General features: G+C 44.5%; 1 protein-coding gene across 6 annotated transcripts in view; it reads left to right on the top strand.

The window, feature by feature from the left end:
- Positions 1–27068, top strand: part of phka1a (phosphorylase kinase, alpha 1a (muscle)) — a 199625-nt gene that overhangs the window by 158136 nt on the left and 14421 nt on the right. For 5 of the 6 annotated variants that reach the window (XM_085996211.1, XM_085996205.1, XM_085996221.1 and 2 more), the window contains 4 exons: positions 3112–3213; positions 16101–16207; positions 24020–24061; positions 25839–25886. In XM_085996211.1, coding sequence (XP_085852337.1) covers positions 3112–3213; positions 16101–16207; positions 24020–24061; positions 25839–25886 — 299 coding nt within the window. The remainder of the gene's footprint in view (positions 1–3111; positions 3214–16100; positions 16208–24019; positions 24062–25838; positions 25887–27068) is intronic. The other variant, XM_085996206.1, reaches the window with a different exon arrangement.

Genomic DNA, 27068 nt, shown 5'->3' with positions numbered 1-27068 from the left:
CCCCTGTGGGTAGAGGACCTTTCTTGCAGCGTTGACCCCCTGCACAAAGCTGGAGTGCTGCATGCGAGTCCCTTGGTGCCCCTTCCCTGGCTTGTTGAGCCATTTGTGTTGGTGCTAAAGCACTATTCCTAGTTTTTTTTGGTGCGGAAAGCAATTCAGGTTTAAGTGCTGAAGACTCCCATTTGGCAATTCTTTTTCATGTAAATTTTTTTTCAGAAGGCAGTTGAACTGTAAGGGCTGAAAACTGCCTTTTTAAATGATTTTTATTTTATTCATTTTAGAAGGCAGTTCCCCTTCAAGGGACCGTGCTGCTCTCTAAAATGACAGCCTTGCTTTAAGAGAAGGCTGTTCTTGCTGTAATGATGCTATGGTCACGCAACATTGGGCCTCCTGCTGGGACTACCACTACAAAAACAGCCTTGCACGTTAAACTTAATGCTGGGCTAATGTTAATTTGCAACGAGCGCCAATATCCCGGTCGTGCCAGCGCCATTATTTTCGGTGGCCGTTAACTCGTTGCCCACGGTGGCACTGGCAGGTTTTTAGCAATCTTGAATTTAAAAAGCCAAGGATCCTGTAAGCCTTTAACAGCCTTCTCTACTTGTCCTGCTACCTTCAAAGACTTGTGTACGTACACGCCCAGTTCTTTCTTTCCTGCACCGTTCAAATTGGACCATTTAGTTTATATTGCTTCTCCTCATTCTTCCTACCAAAACTAATCACTTCAGACTTCTGTGTTAAATTTTACCTGCTATGAGTCTGCCTATTTCACCAGTCTGTCCAGCTGTCCTCCTGAAGACTATTGCTGTTTACTATATTTCTGAGTTTCGTGTCACTGGCAAATTATGCCTTTTATACCAAGTCCACATCATTAAGCTATATCAAAAAGAGCAGTGTTCCCAACACCAACCCCTGGGGGACACCACTTCACATTCCCCACTGGTGTGAAAAACAACTGTTCACCACTACTCTCTGCTTTCTGTCACTTAGCCAATTTTGTATCCATGCAGCCCTTTAATCCCATAGGCTTTACTTTTGTTAACAAGTCTAATATGTTGTATTTTATCAAATGCCTTTTGAAAGTTCATATACACATCAACCGCATTATCCTCATCAATGCTCTCCGTTACTTCATCAAAGAACTTGATCAAGTTAGTCAAATACGATTTGCCTTTCACACATCCATGCTGACTTTTAATTATTAGCTCATACCTTTCCAAATGCCAATTAATTTTGACCCGGATTATTGGCTCTAAAAGTTTCCTCACCACCGATGTTAGGCTGACTGGCCTATAATTACTGGGTTTATCCCTCTCCCCTTTTTTAAAATAGTGAGAGTATTTCCACTGGTTCACTCCACGTGCAACTGGACACAGCAAATATCCCAGGTAAGGTGCAGAAAACTCGTGCATAAGAGCTTGCCGTTCCCCAAACCAGGCTGCTCCAATGCAGCCATGACAATGACATCTACCTGTTAATGTGGAGGGTCACCTAGAAAAGCAAGATAACTCTAACACGGCCGCGCACAGCCTGCCCAGTTGACCTCCTCTCAAACAACAGTTGAGCGATACAACATAAAATGCTGGGAAAGCTTAGCAAGTCAGGTAGCATCTGTGGAGAGAGAAGCAGAGTTAACGTTTCAGGTTATGACCTTTCATCAGAACATGAAACGTTAGCTCTCCTGAGCAGGCAGCAAGGACACCCAACCAGACCAGGTGGGGTCCTTCTTTACATATGCAGGTTATGTCCAGATTATGTCACTGGGACCCAACTGCAGTTGTAACTCTGGCTTGAGCAGGGAAGCCACTTCTAGAGGCCAAAATAGGCAAGTATTTTTCTTTCCTTTGCGGGGCTAGGAGGAGCAGGAAGAACATACTTTGGCTTCCCCTCCCTTGGATGCGTTGTCCCCCCTTTTCATGAATATGTGTCACCCTGGGAACCAGATCCCATCATTAACCTTGTGTCAGCTGGTAGTTTACAGTCATGTGATTTTTCTTCCGCAGTCATTTTTAACTGAGTTTTTTTTCATATTTGTAATGTTTTTGCAATTTCTTTTCCTGTGCTTAAGGTCAGATGTGTCTACTTTTTTCCCCATGGCTCCAAAACATAGAAGATAGGAGCAGCAGTAGGCCATTCGGCCCCTCGAGCCTGCTCCGCCATTCAATGAGATCATGGCTGATCATCCAAATTCAGTACCCTGGCCCTGCTTTCTCCCCATATCCCTTGATCCCTTTAGCCTTAAGAAATATATCCAACTCCTTTCTTGAATATATTTAATGAATTGGCGTCTACTGCCTTCTGTGGTAGAGAATTCCACAGGTTCACCACTCTCTGCGTGAAGAAATTCCTCCTCATCTCTGTCCTAAATGGCCTACCCCTTATCCTTAGACTGTGACTCCTGGTTCTGGACTCCCCGACCATCGGGAACATCCTTCCTGCATTTAGTCTGTCCAGTCCTGTCAGAATTTTATAAGTTTCAGTGAGATCCAGCTTCACCTTGTATGCTGTAACTGCCTATATTTTCAGCACAAATTGCTGGCAGAATTGTTACTTTCCCCATTTCTTCTGTTTTTGTTGAACTTTTCCTCTTAAATGTGACTTTATTTTTGTAAAAAAATCTTCAGTTGTCTTTTTTACAATGCATTTTACCTAAACTTAGACTGCTAAGGGCAACTCCGATCATTTTTAAAAAGCCCAAACAGAATGACGTATCTAAAAATCATTCTATGTTTGTGGGTTAGTCTTAGGTTGACCATCCTTCATATGTTGTGTCAACTATCGCAGAATCTCTTATTCTTTTGCCATCTCTTTCTAGATGTAGAGTTTAAGCTTTTTGAGTCTTTTCTCTCAGCTTGTACTTTTTCTATACTCAAGATCGATCGTTAGCCTTTTTGCATCCTGTCTAATGCATGTATATGGTTTTTGTGATGTAACCAGAATCAAATACGGTACTTCAAGTGTGGTATGACCAGTGCATTGTAAAGCCTCCGCATAACCTCTAGAGGCTTATGCTGTAATATATTTGTGACATAATCATAACATTCTGTTTGATTTTCTAATTGCAATAATCTCATCTTGATATTCATTCCCATCAATTTTGACTTTTTTTAGGTGAAGAAGCAACGGAATATTTAATGTCTATGAGACCCTTTGATTTGAAGACACTTCTGCACCATATTCTGAGCGGAAAGGAATTTCGAGTTGAGAAAAATGGTTGTTTTCTTTTTACCAAATTTATTGTTTTACCAAAGTATGTGCATGATTATTACACTAATGAAATACACTGACCAAAAGTAATATTTAATACTCAGCAATGTGATACGTCAAAGTAGGGTGCTTTTTGTTAAGTCCGTGAATGATTGAGACACGGACTAGCAGGAGAGAAACAAACAGAACTTTACTGGTGAAAGGCATAAACGAATATAACAAAACAGAGGCTCTCTAGCGCCTTTTATACAGGGGTGGTCACTGCCGGTACTGCAGTCTGAGACCAGTTATTCTCTTAAAGGTGCATACACAACAATTCCTCCCCTTTTAGATAAACAGTACATAACATTCATTTAACACTAATGATAACGAATTACAATCACAGTTACTGTTGCTAGATACATTGGTTAAGTTTAAGCAATTATAAGTTCAGTCTTTGAGGAGGCTTCCTGATTCTGTCTGGATAACGCCTCTTTGGAGTATCAGGTTCTTCTGGCAATGTTGAGTCGAAATCAATGTCGTCGTTTGGTTCATCTGCTTCCAATATTACCGGTTCTGCGGTAGCTGCAATTGGAACGTCGATTTCATTACCAGGTGTATCAGATCGTGGTGTGGCGTTGACGTTTTCCAGTGACTCTAGAATCTGGTCAACATGGCGTCTTACAATGCTCTCCCCAACGTCCACGGTATACATGAGAGGTCCTTGTCGTGTACAAATCGTTCCTGGCTGCCATTTCTCAGTGCGGTAGTCCCGGGCCAAAACTGGTTGACCTATCTTAAAACTCCTGGTCGGCCTTTCATTCATATTCTGAAACTGCCTGTTCTCCACATCTCTTCGGACGTTTGGCTTAACCAAATCCAAGCGGCATCGTAGTCTTCGATTGAAGAACATCATGGCTGGAGTTTGGTTGGTAACCGCATGTGTCGCATTCCGGTAGGCAAACAAGAAGTTGTCCACCTTGTGTTGTAGGGGTATATCTTCATTACACATTGCCTTGATAGCCGCCTTGAATGTTTGGACAAACCTCTCGGCCAATCCATTAGTGGCTGGATGATATGGGGCAGATGTGTAATGCTTAACACCATTGTTCTTTAAGAACCTCCGGAACTCTTCAGACACAAACTGTGGTCCATTGTCAGAGCAAATCTGTTCAGGCAGCCCATTCCTGGCGAATATGGTTCGTAAAACTGAGTTTTTTCCGTGGTGGTTGAGGACATTTTTATTACCTCTGGCCACTTTGTGCATCCACCGCAATTAAAAACATCGAGTCCATGAAGGGACCAGCAAAATCAATGTGCGCCCTTTGCCATGGAGATGAGGGCCACTCCCATGGATGCAGAGGAGCTTGTGGTGGGGCGTTTTGGACCTTCTGGCATCCTGCACAGCTCTTGGTCATCTCTTCGATTTCTCCTTCGATTCCCGGCCACCACCACAAACGCTCTGGCTAAGCTCTTCATTTTTACCCCACCCAGATGACCCTCATGAAGCTCATTGAGCACTCTATCCGTCAACTTAGGTGGAATTACTACTCTGGATCCACACATCAAGGTTCCTCTGCACACTGACAGCTGTTCTCTTCTCGACGAAAATGCTGGCAGCAATGGTTCGCCATGTGCTGGCCATCCCTTCACCGTTAAATCATAGACCCGTGATAGTGTCAGGTCATTCTGCGTTTCCTTTTCTATGTTTGCATTCGTCACAGGGAGACATTCGACTATGGTCGAGTGGAATAACTCCATTGGATCGACTGCAAGGTCGTCTTCTTCCACCATCGGCAACGGTAGACGTGACAATCCATCAGCATTTCCATGCTGTTTAGTTCCTTTGTACTCGATGTCATATTGGTGTGCCCCTAGGAAAAGGGACCATCTCTGCAGCCGTTGTGCTGTCATTATCGGTACGCCCTTCTGAGGGTTGAAAATGGAGACAAGAGGTTGATGATCGGTTAGTAGAGTAAATTTTTGACCGTGCAGATAGTGATTGAACTTCTTCACCCCCCACACTAGGCTGAGGGCCTCTCTGTCAATCTGGGCGTAGTTACGCTCGGCAGAAGTTAACAAGCGTGACGCAAAAGCTATCGGCCTCTCCAAACCATCAAGGAATTTATGTGACAGTACCGCCCCAATGCCGTAGGGAGACGCATCACACGCCAGCCTGATTGGCAGTGCTGGGTTGTAGTGAGCCAATACTTCCTTCAAAGTGATTAAGTCCTTACTCTTCTGAAAAGCACATTTACAATCATCGCTCCATTTCCATGCTACCCCCATTCATAGCAGGGCGTTCAGTGGATGCAGAATTGTCGACAAATTCGGCAAAAACTTATGATAGTAATTCACCAACCCGAGGAATGACCTCAGTTGCGACACATTTTCAGGCGCTGGAGCCTTAACAACCGCTTCAATTTTGTCAGGGGACTTAAGTAACCCCTCTTCATCAATCACGTGGCCACAATACGATATCTGTTTCTTAAAAAATTCGCACTTGGGGCGGTTGGCTCGCAGCCCATGTTCCTGTAGTCTAGTGAGCACCTGTTCTAGGTTGTTAAGGTGTTCACTGTCATCTTCACCTGTTACAAGGATGTCGTCCAAGTAACAGAGTCCCCGGAATCCCTTGCAGGACTTGTTCCATCGCTCTTTGCCATATCGCCGGAGCCGATGCTACTCCGAATACCAATCGATGATATTGGTAAAGACCTTTGTGAGTGTTTATCGTGAGATACTTCCTAGAGGACTCTTCAACCTCCATCTGCAAATATGCTTGTGCTAGGTCAATTTTTGTAAAACGCTTCCCTCCAGACAGTGAGGCGAAGATGTCTTCTATCCTTGGAAGAGGATATTGTACTGTGTGAAGGACAGGGTTCACCGTCACCTTGAAATCCCCACAGATGCGAATCTTCCTTGGCTCTCCGGACTTAATGCTTAACGTTTTTTTCATGACAGGATCGATGGGTGTCGCCCACTCGCTCCAGTCGACCTTAGACAACACGCCCGCCTTCTCCAGATTCTCCAGCTCTGCCTCGACGGCTGGACGAATTGCATATGGTACCGGTCTCGCTTTGAAAACTTGGGAACTGCAATCTCTTCTATTTTTAACGAGGCGGTTACACCTTTAAGCGTGCCCAGTCCTTGTTGAAATACCTCTTTGGCGTTAGCTAAGATTGTCAACAATCGTCCGGGAGTGACGTCTTCATTTTTACCGTCCACCGTCATTGCATGAATGAAATGCCAATCTAAGTTTATCTTCCTGATCCATTCCCGTCCCAATAACGGTGGTCCACCATTTGGCAGTATGTAGAGATACAATTTCCGTATTTTCTTGCCATTGTATTCGACAGGCACCCTTATTTTTCCTCTGGGGTATACTTTTTGCCCCGTATACGTCGTCGAGACGATGGATGTCTCTCTCAAGGGTATGTGTGAAAATAGCCGCTCATAGTCTCGTCGATTCATGACAGTTAGCGCTGATCCTGTATCCAATTCCATTTTAACTTGGGACCCTGCTATCGTGAGGGTGACCCAAATGGTTCGGTGATCCTCTTTTGCGATTACATTGTGAAGTTTGAGACAGCTTAATCTCCTGTTCTCTGATTCACTATCGCTCATTTGGTCTTCGGAACTACTGTCCGTCATCTTTTGTACTTTCTTGTACGGTTCCTTAGTAGCCTTTTTGTTGTCGCTGGTCTTCTTCCCAGACCTACAAACTCGTACAATATGTCCAATCTTCCTGCATTGTCTGCATATTTTGTCTTTGGACCAGCAGTCCTTCTGGTCATGGTTAGTTCTGCCGCAGCGATAACATTTTGCAAATCCCCGTGTCATTTCGTGGGTGCCGTATTCCTGTGGTTTTTGTTGAATTTCTGCAGCTCCCCTGGCTGCTGCTTCATACGATACTGCCACGCTGAAAGCCTTATCTAGCGTCAGCTCTTTTTCTGAGAGTAACTTCTTCTGTGTTCCTTCACTCAGGAGTCCACAGACAAATTTGTCCCGTAGGGTATCTGCCAGTCCTGCTCCGAACTGGCAGTGCTTTGATAGCTTGCGTAGTTCCGTAAGATACTCAGCATTGCTCTCATCTTTGTGCTGAGTTCTCCTGTGGAATTTAAATCTTTCTGCTATCAACAGCGGTGCAGGGTTTAAGTGCTCCTGTAGAACAGCAACAATTTCGTTAAAACTCTTCGCCTTCGGTTTGGCTGGAGTAATCAGGTCCCGCAATAGGCCGTACGTTCTAGCGCCCATTAAGTTTAACAATACCGATGCCTTTTTCCCCTCCGCTATATCGTTTGCCTCGAAATATACCTCTACTCTTTCCACATACGTGGTCCAGTCCTCTAATGTATTATCAAAAGCAGTGATACAGCCAGTCTTCGGCATCTTGCAAATCTAAAATGGCGCCTCCCGCGCTTTGCCTTCTTCTCCGCTGTTGTTAGCGCTGCTTTCCACGGTTTCCTGCGCGTTAAATATTAATTCGTTTTCTTTTATTATCTTCCCGTCGTGGAGCGGACCCTCTGGAACACTTCCCTCCTCCTTCTGAGGTCCGAACGCTGCCCAGCTTCGAAACACCGGCCGCGCCCTGTATGCTCCACCCTCTCTCTCTCCTTGCTTCCCGACTCGCTTCCCGACTCGCTGCCCGGCCCCGTTGCAGCCCAGGAAGGATCAGAGCACTACCTGCCACCAGCCCGATTAGCTGGGAAACCACGGACCGAGGAACCCAGCCTGGCTCTGGAAAGTCGCTCCTGCAAAGCCTTGAACCCGATGATTGACGGTCAACGCCCGTTCCTCAAGTTTCAATGGACTTTTTTTTTCTTCCGACCTTCAACGTCGTCGGAGCTGCTGCTGAGTTGCAGGTAAGTTCTTTCTACCTCATCGCCAGTGTTATGTCCGTGAATGATTGAGACACGGACTAGCAGGAGAGAAACAAACAGAACTTTACTGGTGAAAGGCATAAACGAATCTAACAAAACAGAGGCTCTCTAGCGCCTTTTATACAGGGGTGGTCACTGCCGGTATTGCAGTCTGAGACCAGTTATTCTCTTAAAGGTACATACACAACACTTTTAAAATTGATCATTCTGAAATGACATCAGTGGCTTATGACCTAATTTGACTTCTAAACGTGGATTCAATTATGAACAGGGAAAACTATAAGTATGATTTGGTTAACTAACAAAACTTTGCAGCTGTCTTTTGTACTCGCCAATGTCCCAAAACTCATAGTCATAGAGTCATAACGGCACAGAAAGAGGCCATTCGGCCCATCGAGTCCATTCCGGTTCTCTGTAGAGCAATCCAGCCAGTCCCATTCCCCTGCTCATCCCCGTAGCCCTGCAAGTTTATTTCCCTGAAGTGCCTATCCAGTCTCCCCTTGAAAACATTGAGTGTCTCCGCTTCTACCACTTCTGTCAGCAGCAAGTTCCAGGTCCTCACCACTCGCTGCGTAAAAAAGTTTTTCCTCACGTTCCCCCCTGTATCTCTTGCCCAAAACCTTAAATCTGTGTCCCCTAGTCCTTGTACCATCAACTAGTGAGAACATCCTTTCCCTGTCTAGCCTATCCAAACCCGTCATAATCTTGTACACCTCTATCAAATCACCCCTCAACCTCCTTGGCTCTAATGAAAACAAATCCAGCTTCTCCATCCTGTCCTTGTAGGTAAGATTCCCCCATCCCCGGAACCATTCTGGTAAACCTCCTCTGCACCCTCTCGCGTGCCTTCACATCCTTCCTAAAGTGTGGTGACCAGAACTGGATGCAATACTCCAGTTGTGGCCTAACCAGCACTTTATAAAGGTTCAGCATAACTTCTCTACTTTTGTACTCAATATCGCTATTTATGAAGCCCAAGATCCCATATGCTTTGTTAACCACTCTCTCAATATGTCCTGCCACCTTCAGGGACCTATGCACATCAACTCCCAGGTCTCTCTGTCCCTGCACAATCTTTAAAACTGTGCCATTAAGTGTATATTGCCTCTCCGAGTGGCAATATATTGTTTCCTAAGTGACTAGTGTGCTAGGCTGCATTGCTGGAACAATTTAAATATAAAACTAGAAATACAATCCTTGCCTTGTATAAGCCTCTGGTTTGGTCTCCTGTGGAATAGTGGCTTGTTTTGGTCTCCTCACGGTGCGGGATGTCGAGGCACTGGAAAAGGTTCAGAGGAGGGCCACTTGATTTCTAACCAGTTTAATTATCAGTACTGTCTTAGAGAGCTGTGACTTTTTACTGAGGTAAAGTACATAGGGTTACATAGGATATACGGCACAGAAACAGGCCATTCGGCCCAACCAGTCCATGCCAGCGTTTATGCTCCACTCGAGCCTCCTCCCGTCTTTCCTCATTTAAATCTATCAGCATAACCCTCTATTCCCTTCTCCCTCATATGCTTAGCTGGCCTCTCCTTAAATGCATCTATATTATTTGCCTCAACCACTCCTTGTGGTAGCGAGTTCCACATTCTCACCACCCTTTGGGTAAAGAAGTTTCGTCTGAATTCCCTATTTGATTTGTTAGTGACGATCCTATGTTGATGGCCTCTAGTTATGCTCTTCACCACAAGTGGAAACACTCTCTGTATCCACTCTATCAAAACCTTTCATAATTTTAAAGACCTCTTTTAGGTCACCCCTCAACCTTTTTTCAAGCGAAAAGAGACCCAGCCTGTTCATCCTTTTCTGATAGGTATACCCTCGCACCCTCTCCAGTGCCTCTATATCTTTTCTATAGAAACATGTAAAAAAAATAGGAGCAGGAGTAGGCATTTCGGCCCCTCGAGCCTGCTCCACCATTCAATATGATCATGGCTGATCCTCTATCTCAATACCATAGTCCTGCTCTCTCCCCTTACCCCTTGATGCCTTTTGTGTCTCGAAATCTATCTGTCTCCTTCTTAAATACATTCAGTGACTTGGCCTCCATAGCCTTCTGTGGTCGAGAATTCCACAGGTTCACCACCCTCAGTGAAAAAATTTCTCCTCATCTCAGTCATAAATTTCCTACCCCGTATCCTGAGACACTGACTCCTCATTCTAGACCCCCCAGCCAGGGGAAACATCCTCCCTGCATCCAGTCGGTCTAGCCCTGTCAGAATGTTATACATTTCAATGAGATCCCCTCTCATTCTTCTAAACTAGTGAATACAGGCCTAGTCGACCCAATCTCTCCTCATACAACAGTCCTGCCATCTCAGGAATCAGTCTGGTGAACCTTTGCTACACTCCCTCTATGGTAAGTATACCCTTTCTTAGGTAAGGAGACCAAAACTGCACACACTACTCCAGGTGTGGTCTCACCAAGGGCCTGTATAACTAGTAAGACATCCTTGTTCCTGTACTCAAATCCTCTTGCAATGAAGGCCAACATACCATTTACCTTCCTAACTGCTTGCTGCACCTGCATGTTTGCTTTCAGTGACTGGTGTACAAGGACACCCAATATAGCGACCAGAATTGTACGCAGTACTCCAAGTGTGGTCTAACCAAGGTTCGATATAAGTTTAGCGTAACTTCACAACTTTTCAATTCTATCCCTCTAGAGATAAACCCTAGTGCTTGTTTTTTTTAGGCCTTGTTGACCTGTGTCGCTACTTTTAGCGATTTGTGTATTTGTACTCTAAGAGCCCTTTGCTCCTCTACCCCACTCAGACTCGCACCCTCCAAGTAATAAGTGACCGCCCTATTCTTCCTACCAAAATGTAATACCTCACATTTATCTGTGTTGAAATTTATTTGCCAATTATATGCCAATTCTGCAAGTTTATTAATGTCCTCCTGTAATTTGCTGCATTCCTCCTCAGTATTGACTATTCCCCACAATTTGGTGTCCTCGGCAAATTTAGAAATTGTGTTTTTGATTCCTAGCCTAAATCGTTAATGTGAAATGTGAACAGCAGTGGTCTCAGCACTGATCCTTGTGGAACACCTTCTGCCACTGTGAATAGCTACTCTTTACCCCATCTCTCTGCTTTCTGTCTTGAAGCCAGCTAGCTATCCAATCTGCTACTTGTCCCCTGACTCCGCATTCTCTGATCTTGTTCATCAGTCTATTATGCGATACCTTATCAAAGGCCTTTTGAAAATCTAGATAAATTACATCATCTGCATTATCCTTGTCTACTCTCTCTGTTACCTCTTCAAAAAATTCGCTGAGGTTGGTCAAGCAAGACTTTCCCTTTTGAAATCCATGCTGACTATTCATTATTATATTTTTGGCTTCTAGATGTTCTTCTATTTTCTCCTTTAGTAGGGATTCCATTATTTTTCCTATATCACCAATGTTAAGCTCACTCGTCTATATTTGCCTGGACATGTTCCATCTCCCTTCTTAAATATAGGTATTATGTTAGCTATCCGCCAGTCCTCTGGCATTACACCTTTTTTGTAACGAATTATTAAATATGTGTAGTAATGCCTCTGCTATCTCGTCCCTAGATTCTTTTAAAATGCACGGATGTAATCCGTCCGGACCAGGGTTTTTTTTCCTGAGTTTCATTAGTTTATTTAGTATATCTCTTTTTAGTTTAAATACATTTATTTCATTACTAATTTTAAATGTTTCCCATTGCTGTTCTATGTCATTGTTTACCAATATTGATATCCATTTTATTTTCTCAAGTTCTATTCTCAGCCCCTCAAAATCAGCTTTTCTCCAATCCATTACCCTGGTCTTCGTCATACTTATGTCCTTCTCAATTATTATCTTAAAGCGTATTATATTGTGGTCACTATTGCCTAGATGCTCCCCTAATTTTACTTCTCTTATCTGCTCTGGTTCATTCCCCATTACTAGATCCAATAGTGACTCCTCCCTTGTTGGGCTTTTTAAATATTGGGTTAGAAAGGAGCCCTATACACATTGTAGGAACTCCATTCCCTTATCCCCTTTACCTACCTCTTCTGTCCAGTTAATATCGGGGTAGTTGAAATTCCCCATGATTATCATTCTATGTTTTTTACTCATCTCCCTAATTTGTCTGCATATTTCTTCCTCCACCTCCCTTCCACTATTAGGTGGTCTGTAGATTACCCCTATTAGTGTGATTGATCCTTTATTGTTTTTTTTATCTCTATCCACATGGATTCTGTTTCTGGCTTGCTGATAGCTGCGTCACTTTTTTCTACTGCCATTATGTTATTCCTAACAAGTACAGCTACTCCACCTCCCCTTTTTTTTCTCTCTCTTTTCTAAATATGTTATACCCTGCATTGTTTAGTTCCCAGTCCTGATTTTTCTGTAGCCATGTTTCAGTAACCCCTACTATGTCTGGTTCCTTACAATGCATGATTGCCTCCAGCTCTCCTGTTTTATTACGGACACTGTGCATTGCTGTACAGACAGTTTAACACATTTTCATTAGCAGTTCCTTTCACTTTATTTTTAACCATCTTGTTACTCTCCTGTTCTATTACTCTTACATCAATGTCCTCCCTTACTTTACTCTTTCCTATGCTCTCCTTTCTTGTTTTGTTTATATTTAGGCTGGTTTCATTCCTTGTAGATCCCTACCCCCCCCCCCCATCTTACTAGTTTAAAGCCTTTGCCACCTCCCTATTTACCCTTTCCGCTAGGACACTGGTCCCATCCCAGTTCAGGTGAGCCCGTCCCATCAGTACAGCTCCTTCCTGTCCCAGTACTGGTGCCAGTGTCCTATGAAAAGGAACCCCTCTTTCCCACACCAGCCCTTTAGCCACGTGTTAATTCTCCTGATTTGACTGCTTCTCTGCCAATTTGCACATGGCTCGGGCAATAATCCAGAGCTTATTGCCCTCAAGGTCCTGCTTTTTAATTTAGCTCCTAACTCCTGATACTCCTTCAGCAGGACCTCCTCCCTGTTCATTTCTATGTCGTATGTTCCGACCTGGACCACGACAACTGGATTTACCACCTCCCTTTCCAAATTCCTCTCCACCCACCTCGCGATATCCCTTACCCTGGCACCAGGTAGGCAACACAGCTTTCGGGATTCTCGTTCATGGTTGCAGAGGACGCTATCTATCCCGCTAATTATAGAATCCCCTTTCACTACCACATTTCTATTCTGCTCTCCACCCCCCCCCCCCCCGCCCCCCCACCACCCCTTGGACAGCCTTCTGAGCCACGGTGTCTTGGTCTGCATTGTAGTTGTCCTCCCCGCAGTCTTACTCCTTGTCCTCACAGGTAGCGAGTACATCGTACCTGTTGGACAGGACCAGTGTCTGCGGGACCTCCTTCTCAACCTCTCCTAAGTCCCCACTACCCGGCTCCCTAACAGTCACACTCTCCCCTTTCTGAACCTGTGCTTTCCTCTGGGGTGTGACTGTATTCTGGATAAAACTATCCAGAAATTCCTCCCCCTCCCTTATATTTCACAGTGTTTCTAACTCTCACTCCAGCTCAATGACGCTGAGCCGGAGCGACTGAAGGCATTTCCTGTAGCTGTGGGAATCTGAGACAATCTCGCTGTCCACAAACTGCCACATACTACAGTCCTGGCACATAGCCTGCCCTGCCATCTCTAGAATTCTTTATTTATTTGCTTATTGATAATCTGAATTAATTTAAAGTTTTTATTCCAACTATTATTTATAGTTATATTAATTAATTAGTATATCTAGTTAAGTTATTAAATTAATAAAGTAATAGTTATAGTACCCCAGCTCTTAGTTTAAGTACAGGCTTCCAGGGAATATATTGAGGTCTTCAAAATTATTAAGGGGTTAGATTCTGTCCATGTGGATAGGTAACTTGAGCTAGAAGGCAGACTATACTTGTGTTGTAATCACCAGCTTCAGTTGACAATTACATTGTGAGCTCAGTGCTGGGGAAGTTCTTTGGTGAATCCTGCCCTACAGTTAAAAAAAAAAAAAAAAAAAAAAAAATCCACAGAATGGAATTGGGAGTGGAACTGGGGGATTGAAGCCACAGGAGAGGCAGCAGTGGTACATCAATCAATTTTAATAGGCTTGTGAACAATGTTCCCTGTCTTGTAAACAGGAGAGCTCATTGGGAGGGGAGTTAAATGTAAGGTAAGTTTGTGTGGAGCTTTTCAAATGCTTCACTCAATCTGGAAATCAAATTTGATTGGAGGAAGTTGATAATTTTTAAGAGCAATGTGCTGGCTCTGCTCCTACATGCATCAGAAACGTGGTGGTCCAAGAAAGCCATCCAAACCAAGCTCAACAGCTTCTAGTTTAGATGCTTACAACGACTCTTTAACATCAGCTAGTTTAATAAAGTGACTAATGAAAGTGTACTTCAGAGAGCACAAATGTCACCACTGGCTATAATGGTCTGAGAAAAGATGGACCTACATTGGTCACATTCTGAGAATGCCTGATAAAAGAATCCCAAAGCAAAAATGGAAATGGAAGCCATGAGAGAAAAGAGCTAGCGATCGAACTTGAGGAACTCTATGGATCACAATAACAACGGATGCAGCTGAAGTGCACTTGCAACTACGCGAGCTCGATGCAAAAGCACAAGACAGAATTAGATGGTGTTGATTGATTACTGCCTTATGCGTGTCAACGGCACAGGAAGAATAATAAAGATTTAAGAGTGATAGGTGGTTTAACAGAAATAATTGTGTTGCAGGAAGTAAGTGTGATACTTTCAGGAATGCATTGCTATATTGCAAAACTTTTAATATGTTGTTATATATATATATATATATATATATATATATATTTTATCATGGATGGTATTTGAAAACTTAATTCTAGTTGGAACAGAAATCTCCAAAGCTGGCGTAGTTGGTTCTGCTTTGGTGGAGGAGATTGAGCTGTATTTCAGTTCACATGATCATCTACAGTTGGTTTTTTTGTTTGTTGTGTGAGAAGATGAATGGATATCAGTGTTCATAAACTGGTAGGAAACATAAAGGCCACTCAGCTGCTTCTTCCTTGCATAAAATAGTAAAGAGAAGAAAACATCCGGGAAACATAAACAATTATTGGAGGGTAGAGGGATCAGGTAGTAGGGAAGAATAAAATGGTATATGTATTGTACATGGGGGTGGAGTGGGCCTTTGGCGTAGCGGTAGCATCCCCGCCGCTGGGCCAGAAGGCGCAGGGTTTTGAACCCCGCTCCAGACAGTCCCGGCAAGTGGAGTCGGAGCTCCGGCTCTAAATTCTGGGTTGACATCCAGTGGGATACTTGCGTCCGTGGGTGTGGGTGGCCCCCCCCCCCCCCCCCCCCCCTCGTATGGGTTGTGGGAGCCCGTAAAACCCTCCCGCCATAGGACTAACCACCCTAATGGCTGGTACGAAGATGGTTACAGTCACGGAAGGAGCGTTAATCGCGGCCAGAAATCCTTCCACCACTTCATACAGTTCCCCAGTGAAGACACGTATGACGACATGGGGGTGAGCTGGATGAGTTTTCTAGTTTCAAAGGAGTTTTCTAGTTCCTATCTTTTCTTATAGACTTAAGTGCTGCAGTGCAGCTAATATAGGAGTTTAATTTCCAGTGGTAGGATTCTGCCTAATGTATTTGCGTAAAATTACTTTGGCATTATTTGAAGAGTTGTTAACCCATTTAAAATAAACAAATTAATATCTCTGTTAGAATAGTGCATAAAGAATTTTTAGAGTAATTTAAACCCTCTAAATGTCCGTCAGTCATTTTGTTTCAAATAGCCACTTTAATTGAGACATATACTATTTAGCAGCCTATTTCACCATAGGTTGGAAATGTCTTAAAAATGAAATCCATATATGTGAACAATTTTCTATGTTGTCTGTGTTTCACCCTAAATATGCCTCAATGAGACTCCTGCAGACCTTTTTTTAAGCCCTATCCTGTATATTCTGTCATTCTGTTTGAAATTGTGTCACAACCTATTTTAAGGTGGAGCAACTATCCAGTTTGTGCCATTCATTTAGGCTGTTCTAGCTGTAACCATTTTGCTTGTCTTTCCACAGTTCATCATTCTACCAAGAAATATGTTTCCATCCATGATATGGATCACACTGGAGCGACAAAAAGTGAGAGAGCTGGAATTAGCAAACTAAAGTCTGAGATGAAGCAGGTGAGCAGCCCATTTATCTGATGTGTGACCCATATATTTCCAAGTGCTCTTAAAGAATGATACATTGCCCAATGTGAAACAGACCAGGTTCAGCCCTGGTATGTACTCGATTAGCTGATTGCAGTCAGGGTGCACTGCAACATGCATTGGCACCCCTGGGCCGGGAAGAGTTTAAAAATTAGCCAGGGTACCTGTCCAGTAACTCCTGCTGGAAAGTGCATATGTGCACATCAGGTAAGGACAGGATCAAATTGCCTACCAATAATCACTGCAAAATGGCTACATCAGGGTTCCAGAGAGCAGGCAACATTGTGGAATCATACTCAGCATGAGTTATTGGCCCGGATTTTGCGCTGAATAACGCTGAGGCTATCGGCGCTCACCGTTATTATGGAGTAAATTGGACAGCCACTTCCAGCGTCCACACATGCACGGTTAAATGTGGAAATCAGGAAGTTACTGTCAGAGATGCCCTTCAGATTTTAGTTATTGTTGGAGATTTTAAAAGAAATTTAAAAAAAAAAAAAAAAAAAATTTAATGTAAATTTTTTCTTTGTCTTTTTTTATTGTAATCCCATCTTTCTTCCCTCTCTTTATTTTGCTTTCTGTACATGATTTTACATTGCATTAAATATTCTAACTTACACTTCCTGGTTTAGACTCTGCATGGCTTAGTGAGGATTCTTCAATCTGATTGGTTGAAGAGACACACTGTTGCTTTCCCTGTTCTCACAGATCCCAGGTCCCCTTTAGAGAGCGCCGCACTGAAATGGATCTCTAATTACCATAAGTTGCTGCACAAAAGCCCACGAAAAGTCTGGGCAGCTGTTAAGCGTGATGAACAGTGAGCACCATTCCTTCGCCATTGACTGCAAAATCTGGGCCAATATCTTTGGTGACACCAAGAAAAAATTGGAGGGGAAATTTTCTTTTTGTCAAAGAACTGAATTGTGTGTGTGCAGTACTCCACAGGGGTTACTGTAAAATCATCTGTGGTTAATGTCTTCCAATAATGGATTTTACATTATTAACGCACAATTCTTATTTTTGTCCAATATAGTTGTGTGAGATCCCATTCTTCCCCAATTTCCCCAAACTCTCCTTAATTAAAATGGTGGGCCTAAGAAATCTAGGAAGGTATCCTCCTTCAGCTGTTTCATTAACTTTACCAAAGATCTCAGTTGTATCACAACCAAACGTGTTGCACACTGAGAGCCCAGGTTTGGCTATTGATTATGATTGGCTTTAAATTTAGCACACCCAGTATTTATTTTAAGTTTTTTTGTAAGCTTTTGCCATTGCTGTGTATATATTTTTTATTCTGGATCACCTTGAATAAAACTTCTACAGAAGAAACATCATGGAAAAATAGAAACAAAGTTCAAACTAAAACTAATATCTGAATGCATGAAGCATTCACAACAAAATAGATGAATTAATAACACAGATAGAAATAAATGGGTTTGATCTAATAGTCATAACGGACACGTGGTTGCAGTGTGACCAAGGTTGGGAACTAAATATTCCAGGATACTTGACTTTTAGAAGAGATAGGCAGAACGGAAAAGGAGGTTTGTGGGGTAACCCTGATAAAGGATGGGATAAAGACAGTAGAGAGAAGATCTTGGCTCGGAAAAACAAGATGAAGAATCACTGGGTGGAGGTAAGAAACAACAAGGGGCAGAAAACACTGGTGGAGTAGTTAATAGGCCTCCTAATAGTAGTTGAAGTGTCAGGCACAGTATAAATCAGGAAATTAGAGGTGAATTTAATAAGGGTTACTCTACAGTGATCATGGGGGACTTTAATTTTCATATAGACTAGGCAAACCAAATTTGCAGTAATAGTGCAGAGGATGCATTCAAGATAGTTTTCTAGATCAATATGTCAAGAAACCAAATGGGGAACATGCTATTTTAGTTCTAGTATTGTGCAATGAGATAGGGTTAATTAATAACCTGGTAGTAAAGGAGCCTCTGGGGTGCAGCGATCATCATGTGATAGAATTTTATTTTGAGTTTGAGAGTGATTTAGTGAAGTCCGAAACTAGGGTCTCAAATCTGAATAAAGCCAACTATGTAGGTATGAGGGGCAAGTTGGCTAAGGTAGGTTGGGAAAGTAGATTAAAAGATATGGTAGATAAGCAATGGCAAACATTTAAAGAAATAATTCATAATTCACAGCAAATATACGTTCTCTTGAGGAGTAAAAACCCTACGGGAAAAATGGTCCAACTGTGGCTAACAAAAGAAGTTAAAGATAGTATTAGACTAAAGGAAGAGGCTTATAATGTTGCCAAAAAGAGTAGTAAGCCTGAGGATTGGGAGGATTTTAGAAAAGGAAGACCAAGAAATTGATAGAGAAAATAAATAGAATGAGAGTAAACTTGCAAGAGACATAAAAATAGATTGTAAAAGCTTCTATAGGTATGTAAAAAGGAAGAGATTAGTAAAAGTATATGTTGGGTCCCATAGAGGCAGAGACGGGAGAAATTATAATGGGGAATAAGGAAATGGCAGCAACATTAAACAAATACTTTGTATCTGTCTTCTCGGAAGAAGACACAAAAAACATTCTGGAAATAGTGATTAACCAAGGGTCTAGTGAGAATGGGGAACGTAAAGAAATTAGTATTAGTAAAGAAAAAGCACTGGTGAAATTAATAGGACTAAAAGCCAACAAATCCCCTGGACCTGTTGACCTACATCCTAGGGTTTTAAAAGAGGTGGCTGCAGATGCATTGCTTTTAATCTTCGAGAATTCCCTGCGGATTGGGAAGTAGCAAATGTAAACCCGCTGTTCAAGAAAGGAGGGAGAGAGAAAGCAGGGAACTACAGGCCAGTTAGCCAGACATCAGCAGTAGAGAAAATGCTAGAATCTATTATTAGGGACGTGGTACAGGGCACTTAGAAAATCATAATATGATTGGGCAGTGTCAACACTGAAGGGAAATCGTGCTTGACAAATCTAAGAGTTTTTTGAGGTTGTAACTAGTACGGTAGTTAAGGGGGAAACAAGTGGATGTAGTCTATTTGGATTTTCAGAAAGCATTCAATAAGATGCCACACAAGAGGTTATTACACAAAATTAGGGCTAATGGGATTGGGGGTAATATATTAGCGTGGATTGAGGATTGGTTAACGGACAGAAAACAGAGAGTAGGAATAAAAGGGTCATTTTCGGGTTGGCAGGCTGTAACTAGTAGGGCACCGCAAGGATCAGTGCTTGGGCCTCAGCTATTTACAATCTATATCAGTGACTTAGATGAAGGAACCCAGTGTAATCTATACAAGTTTTCTGATGATATAAAGCTAGGTGGGAAAGTAAGTTGTGAGGAGGATGCAAAGAGGCTGCAAAGGGATATAGACAGGTTAAGTGAGTGGGCAAGAACATGGCAGATGGAATATAATGTAGAGAAATATGAAGTTATCCACAATAGTAGGAAAAATAGAAAAGCAAAATATTTTTTAAATGGTGAGAAATGGGAAATGTTGGTGTTCAGAGGGACCTGGGTGTCCTTGTAGACAAATTACAGAAAGTTAACATGCAGTACAGCAAGCAATTAGGAAAGCAAATGGTATGTTAGCCTTTATTACAAAAGGATTGGAGTATAAGAGTAAAGAAGTCTTACTGCAATTCTATAGGGCCTTGGTGAGACCACACCTGGAGGACTGAGTAGTTTTGGTCTCCTTACCTAAGGAAGGATATACCTTAGAGGGAGTGCAACGAAGGTTCACCAGACTGATGCCTGGGATGGGGGAACTGTCCAATGAGGAGAGATTGAGTAGACTAGGCCAATATTCCCTAGAATTTAGAAGAATGAGAGGTGAACTCATTGAAACATATAAAATTCTTACAGGGCTTGATAGGGTAGATGCTAGGAGGATGTTTTCCCTGGCTGGAGAGTCCAGAACTAGGGGTCACAGTCTCAGAATAAGGGGTCGGCCATTTAGGACTGAGATGAGGAGAAATCTCTTCACTTAGAGGGTGGTGAATCTTTGGAATTATCTACCCCAGAGGGCTGTAGACACTCAGTGGTTGAGTATACTCAAGACCGAGATCAATAGATTTTTGGATATTAAAGGAACCAAGGGATGTGGGGATAGGGTGGGAAGGTGGAGTTGAGGTAGAAGATCAGCCATGATCTTATTGAATGGCGGAGCAGGCTCGAAGGGCCAAATGGCATAGCCCTGCTCCTATTTCTTATGTAAACTTAAATATAGGGAGAAAGGTCACATGCAATTTTCCATAGGTCATCTCATAGAGAATAGAAATAACACACAGGAGAGAGTGGTTTCCACCAGAGAAAGATAATACCACGCACTATGGCCTAGAAATTCAGTTGGTAGCGCCAGCCACTAGCGCCTTAAGAGGGCGATAAGTGGGGGACGAAGCGGCTAGCGCCCGGGCGCGGCGCGATCTGCGCCTCTCGCGAACTTGAGTGAAGATTTAGCGGCAGCGCAAAACTGCAACGCCCGCTCAGCTGCGCGCGCAGATCCTGGCGTCATTTCATGGTGCAACGCCCTTGGTGCGCCCCGAACCGGAACTTCAGTGGCGCCCCCCTTTCCGCCTGGCGCTCCCAGCAACTGGTTGAGTGGAACGGTTCCCAGTCGCTGTGGGGCTGGGGGGGCACTATTTAAAGGGGGCTCTTCCTGCATTCTTTGTGGTAGCCATTTTGGAACACTCCTGTGTGAGAGAGAGATTTGCAGAGAGACAAAGGGAGAGAGCTTTCTGCTTTGACTCAGCACTCGCACAGGTACTTCTGGTTTCAGCCCAGAGCTTTGCAGTTGGATTGATTTTTCAGTGCCATAGCCTTGAGTGGCCACATATAATGGGGGCTGCAATGGGTGGAAACGTTGGATTTTTCCATTGCATTGAGAGGGCTCAGAGATGCCGAGAGAGAGTGCCAATCATGGCCAGATGGAGGAGGGCCAACAGGTGTCGGCACAGGAGGCCTTACCCTCCCAGGGTGTACCGCCAGCACTTCTCCTACCTCAACATGTCTGAGGAGCAGTGCATTCGGAGGCTTCGATTCAGAAGGGAGGTGGTCACTGAGATCTGCCACCTGCTTCAGAGAGATCTGCTGCCTCAGCTGAGGAGCAGGACGTCTGTCGGTGGCAGTGAAGGTGACAGTGGCTCTCAACTTCTATGCCATCAGCTCCTTCCAATCCGCTACTGGGGACATTGCCAGTGTCTCCCAGTTCGTGGTGCATTGCTGCATCCGCCAGGTCACGAATGCCCTCTTCAAAAGGAGACGTCAGTACATTTCCTTCCCCATGACCCTGGACAAGCAGCAAGAGCGTGCAATGGGATTTGCAAGAATAGCGGGCTTCCCCATGGTCCAGGGCGCCATTGACTGCACGCATGTGGCTTTGCGGGTGCCTCTAGAGAATGCCGAGGATTACCACAACCGGAAGGGGTTCCATTCGTTGAACGTGCAGTTGGTGTGTGACTACAGGCAGCTGATGCTGTCAATGCCCGCTTTCCAGGCAGCAGCCACGATGCCTTCATCCTGCGCCAGACTTCTGTGGCAGACATTTTCGAAGCCCCGGCTCACCCAGGAGGCTGGCTTCTCGGGGACAAGGGCTATCCTTTGTGTACCTGGCTGATGACCCCGCTCCGTGCGCCCACCACCCCTGCTGAAGAGTGATACAATGACAGCCATCAAGCGACCAGGAACATCATTGAGCACACAATCAGCGTGCTAAAGCAACGGTTCCGCTGTGGACCATTCCGGGGGAGCCCTACAGTACTTGCCTGAGCGAGTCTCCCATTTTGTTGTAGTGTGCTGCATGCTGCACAACCTGGCTATCCTCAGGACTCAGCCACTGCCAGCAGACATTGGAGGACCACCGGAGGAGGAGGAGCACCAAGACGGGAGGGAGGCACAAAGTGCAAGGGCCACCCGTCAGCGGCTTATTGCAAGTCGGTTCTAGGCCCCCTCTCGGAATGGCTTGTGCCATTGAAAGAACATGAATGGACCCGCTCCACAAACCCTGAGCCGGTCAAGGCAACAAATAGTTCAAAGTGCAAACATGCACAATCTGAATAAAGACAATTATTTATTTAACAAACTCTGTGCCCTTCCTGCATGACAAACAAATACAGAGAACCCCCCAAAAAAAGTCAGACACATAACTTGCGCTGGGCCCCGGAGCTTCACCCTCCTCAGAGCCTTCCCCCCTGCTCCCCTCCAGGGAAGACGTGTCCCCATCATGGCCATGGGCTGCGTCGGCTGAGGGTGGCATTGATGTTCCGGCTTCCTCTTCCTCCTCCTCGCCTTCCGATTCACTCACAGTGCCAGCTTGAGGGCCCGCCTCCTCACCTGGCGAATCAGCATCTGAAAGCAGGGAGGTACAAGAGTTGCTTTAGTGTGAGGACCGGGCGGCAGCGAGGGAGGCATGAGTGCTGCTATGCACTGCATTGGTTCGATAATGGCAAAGGATGCTGGTGTGAGGCACAAGTGGAAAGAGAGAGGTCAAAAAGGTGATGACCTTACTATTGCTGTCCAGAACGGGGTCGGGATCTCCAGTGGCGACGGGGCCAATCAGCCGGCCTGCCATAATCCATTCCACTAGCTGCTCCAGATCGCTGAGGTCTAAGTTCAGGATGGCCTCCCCTGGTCCGTTGCTGCTGCCTCCTATTGTGGGCCAGCTTGCCCTGCAAGAGAGAGGACGGGCTCTGAGTACAGTGTGAAGCCCTGATCTTGGCTGCACTGCTTCCCATGGTGGAATAGCCCTGACAGTGTCAAGCCCTGATCTTGGCTGCGCTGCCTCCCATGGTCGAATAGCCCTGACAGTGTGTCAAGTGGTGACTGTGCATGTGATTTTCCTGAGAGTCCCATAGGTGTTGGATGAGGGCTGGGCATTGGGCCTTTCAGGACTCTTTGGCCATAAAGTGAGGTGCACATGCAGGGATGAAGAGGATACTGGAAAGGGTACTCACCTTGACAACCCGAGTGAGGTCGTTGAACTTCTTCCTGCATTGCATTGGGGTCCTAGGGACCATGCTGCTGGAGGTCACTGTGTGCCACCTCCCTCGAAGCTTTTCTATATTCGCTGGGCAGCGGCCTCCTGCCACTGTCAGGAAAGAGGATAGGTCGCCTGTGCTCCACTGCGTCAACCAGAACCTTCAGGGCCCCCTCACTGAAGCGCTGCGCTTGCTCCCTGGCCTCCTCCATGGTCGTAGGTGTAATGATGTCACAGCAGGTCTGTCCAGGCCTAGAATCAGGGCTCCAATGTGCAGGGCGTGGCTGCAAGCCAAATCGACCCTCCCCCTTTAAGAGGTGACCGGCGCCAGCGTGTCTGCCTGCAATCGCTATCTGGCCGCACCTGCGCTGTGCCCGCCCTCGGTGGTAGCGCCTCGGCTCGCCGGCTTAGCGCCTTAGGATAGTCGTGCACTGCCTGCTTTAGCGCAGCAACAACCTCTTGGGGCGATGCAACTCAATTTCGGTGAAGGTGGCGCTAAGTTGCGCCGGGCGCTAAATTTAGCGCACGCTCGACTGTAGCGCCCCAAACGTGGCGATACTGAATTTCTAGGCCTATATCTTTATTTATATGGAGTAGAGAGTAAAAATGCTACACATGTACATATTACACTTGAGTAGGAGAAGACAAAATATAATATGTTTTATTAAGGGAAAACTATATTGTACATACACACTTTGGCAGTTTGCTAGCAGTGGAATTGTGGTACCAATGATTCTGCCATTTTATAAATGTAGCCTGAGCTATATGGCACCATTGAAGTGTCTCGCTCAGAAAATTTTTAAATTCCATGCCACTAATAAGTCTGATTTTTTCCTGTTTGTAGATGGATATGCAGAGACTTTTTGTTGGTGTAACCAATAAGGAGGTGACATGTTTGTAGCTGGAACTATCAGCTTTCACAATTTTTCATTTATTTTTTATTTGCCTCAGTACCTAATTACTTCTCCACAGAGCATTAAACACTGCATTGCTTTGAAGATTCAGCTTAACCATCAGTTTAAACTTTTCATTTAAAACAATAGTGCATCACAAGTACAGTGGTTCTCTCTTACAGACTTGTAACTGTTGCTGCATGCGATGATTGATTGCAGTTTTATCTGATGATTGCACGTTCCTCAAAGTAATATCTTTAATCTTGTTCCCTCCTATTAAGTTTATTTTCCTCCCTTTTCCTTAAATATCACTAATATTTGTTTGGCCAGAAAGCAAGTAAATAATTTACTTTCCTACCTTCCCAAAACTTCTCCATCCATCTTTACAGTCCTTCCCTATGGGAAGGAGGCTGGTCTTTGCTTAGTACCTTTAGCACAATTAAGATTTGGGCCTCACTGAAGTGAGGAATTGAACCTGTATCTCACCACTTCCTTAAACTAGACAGTACTTCTAGAAATGTTAACATTGACTAAACTACTTTGGGTCAATGCCTCACTCCAGAGATTTGAGCACATCATCTAGGCTGACACTTTGGTTGGGGGGGGGGGAATTGAGTCGCGCTAATTTTGCCGGGGTGCTACTTTTAGCACCCCCCCCCCCCCCCCCGCAGCCAAAATTGAATGGTAGCTCCCCAAGAGGGAAGCGGGCGCTACTGGAAGCGCTCCGTCTCCCTCTTGGGGCACTGCGAGGGAATGTTGCACCGCGGTATTGCAGGCCTTCCTACCCTTCTTAAAGGGGATGAGCCTTGCGCAGCGCAACCCGGGGCCCAGCTGGGCCACCAGGAGCGGAGTGCCAGCAAAAGAGCCTGGCACTCAAGAGAGGGCACTCTTAGGGCGCAAACGGGAGGCACAAAGCAACCGAATTTTTCCCCCTTAGTGCTGTACTGAGCGAGTGCTACACTGTTAGAAATGCTGTCTTTCGGACCCGATATTAAACTGAGGCCCAGTCTTCCTGCTCGGGCAGATGTAAAAGATCCCATAATACAACTGGAAGAAGAATAGGCGAGTTCTCCTGATGTCCTGGCCAACATTTAGCCCTCAATCAGCACCACTAAAACAGATTATCTGGTCATTTATCTCCTTGCTGTTTATGGGACCTTGCTGTGGACAAATTGGCTGCTGCGTTTACCTACATTACAACGGTGACTACACTTCAAAAATATGCTGTGAAGTGCTTTGGAACATCTTGAGGATGCAAAAGGTGCTATATGAATGCAAGCTGATTCTTTTTCTTCTTTTCTTCTTGGGAAGCTCAATCGATTATTCCATCAAAGCCCCATTTCACAACTTGACCCTTGGATTAAACTGTTTCCATCTAGAGATAAAAAGAAAAACCGTGAATGCTGGAAATCTGAAATAAAATGAAAAAATACTAAATACTGTATGCAGAAAAAGTCGTTCAATATCTAAAAGAGAAAAATAGGTTAATGTTTCAAGCGGGACCTTGCATCAGAGCCCTAGTAGAAACTTACTCAGTTGCAGGTTATAAGGATTTCTGTTCTAATGACATTTTTTAACCATGGATATTAATATTGCTTTTTGCATGATGTTACAAAAATGAACTGACCACTTTCTTCATATAAATTTCATAGCTTCAATATTTGAGATCACTAACTTTCAACTTGCTTTAACAGGCCAGAAAACGGCAAAATTATATTGCTTGTTATAGTGTGTTCTTTAATCTAACGTGTTATCTCCTACCTTTTGTAGAGTGGAAACTTGATGCCACTTGACGTTGTGGTTGATGGAACACAAGAGGTGATGACTATTACTGTTATTAATATTGCATAATATTTATTGATATTTTATAGTAATTGATTTGTCACTCAATTACATCTTTGTCAAAATCATTTTGCATTAACTGCACTGAGTGTCTTGGCCTTCGATGTCTGCATGACTTCCTTCGGTCCAAAAAAAAGACTGGACTGGATGGCACAGTAGGACCTGGCGTGGAAACAAACATAGGTCTGCTGTCTGTGCTTGCCTGTAAAAGTTTGCGGAAGCCAAGCGCAGGCAGCGCAAGGAGTGCACGTCAACCCAAGCACCCCACCCACCCGCCCCTTCAACCACTGTCTGCCCCACCTGTGACAGAGACTGTAGGTCCCGCATTGGACTCATCATTCACCTGAGAACTCATTTTTAATGTGGAAGCAAGTCATCCTCGGTTCCAAGGGACTGCCTAAGAAGAAAAGAGTTCCTATGCAAAGTGAGCTTAGATGGTCTCAACACAGTAGATCTTAATTCTACTGAAATAACTGGGCTTCATGATCTACTGGGAGAGATTCCAGTTGTGCCCAACACAGGATATATCCTTCATTGGAACCCAGAGCTAGACCTCATCTTTCTTCAATCTGGCTTGTTTGCCCTGAACCACATGAAAAACTCTATGATCCATTTAAGGCCCAGTCTACTTATTTCTGCAACAGTTGTATTGGTTTCCTATTCTGTCTCCATTGTAATGAGGAGAAATGTGGCATCAAGGAGCCCTAGTAAAATGGAAGTCAATGGGAATCGGAGGGAAAACTCTCCACTGGCTGGAGTCATACCTAGCGCAAAGGAAGATGGTTGTGGTGGTTGGAGGTGAATCATCACAGCCCAAGGACATCACTGCAGGAGTTCCTCAGGGCAGTATCTTCGGCCCAACCATCTTCAACTGCTTCATCAATGACCTTCCCTTCATCAAAGGGTCAGAAGTGGGGATGTTCGCTGATGACTGCACAATGTTCAGTGCCATTCGCAACTCCTCAGATAATGAAGCAGTCCATGCCCGCATGCAGCAAGACCTGGACAACATTCAGGCTTGGGATGATCAGTGGCAGGTAACATTCGCGCCACACAAGTGCCAGGCAATGACTATCTCCAACAAGTGAGCGTCTAACCACCGCCCCTTGACATTCAATGGCATTACCATTGCCGAATCCCCCCACCATCAATATCCTG

This window comes from Somniosus microcephalus, chromosome 1 (genome assembly GCF_052327205.1).
Source record: "Somniosus microcephalus isolate GS21.2 chromosome 1, FLI_Smic_1.0, whole genome shotgun sequence".
Lineage (NCBI taxonomy): Eukaryota > Metazoa > Chordata > Chondrichthyes > Squaliformes > Somniosidae > Somniosus > Somniosus microcephalus.
The sequence above is the reverse complement of the archived record's forward strand: the minus strand, read 5'-3'. Positions and strand labels throughout refer to the sequence as shown.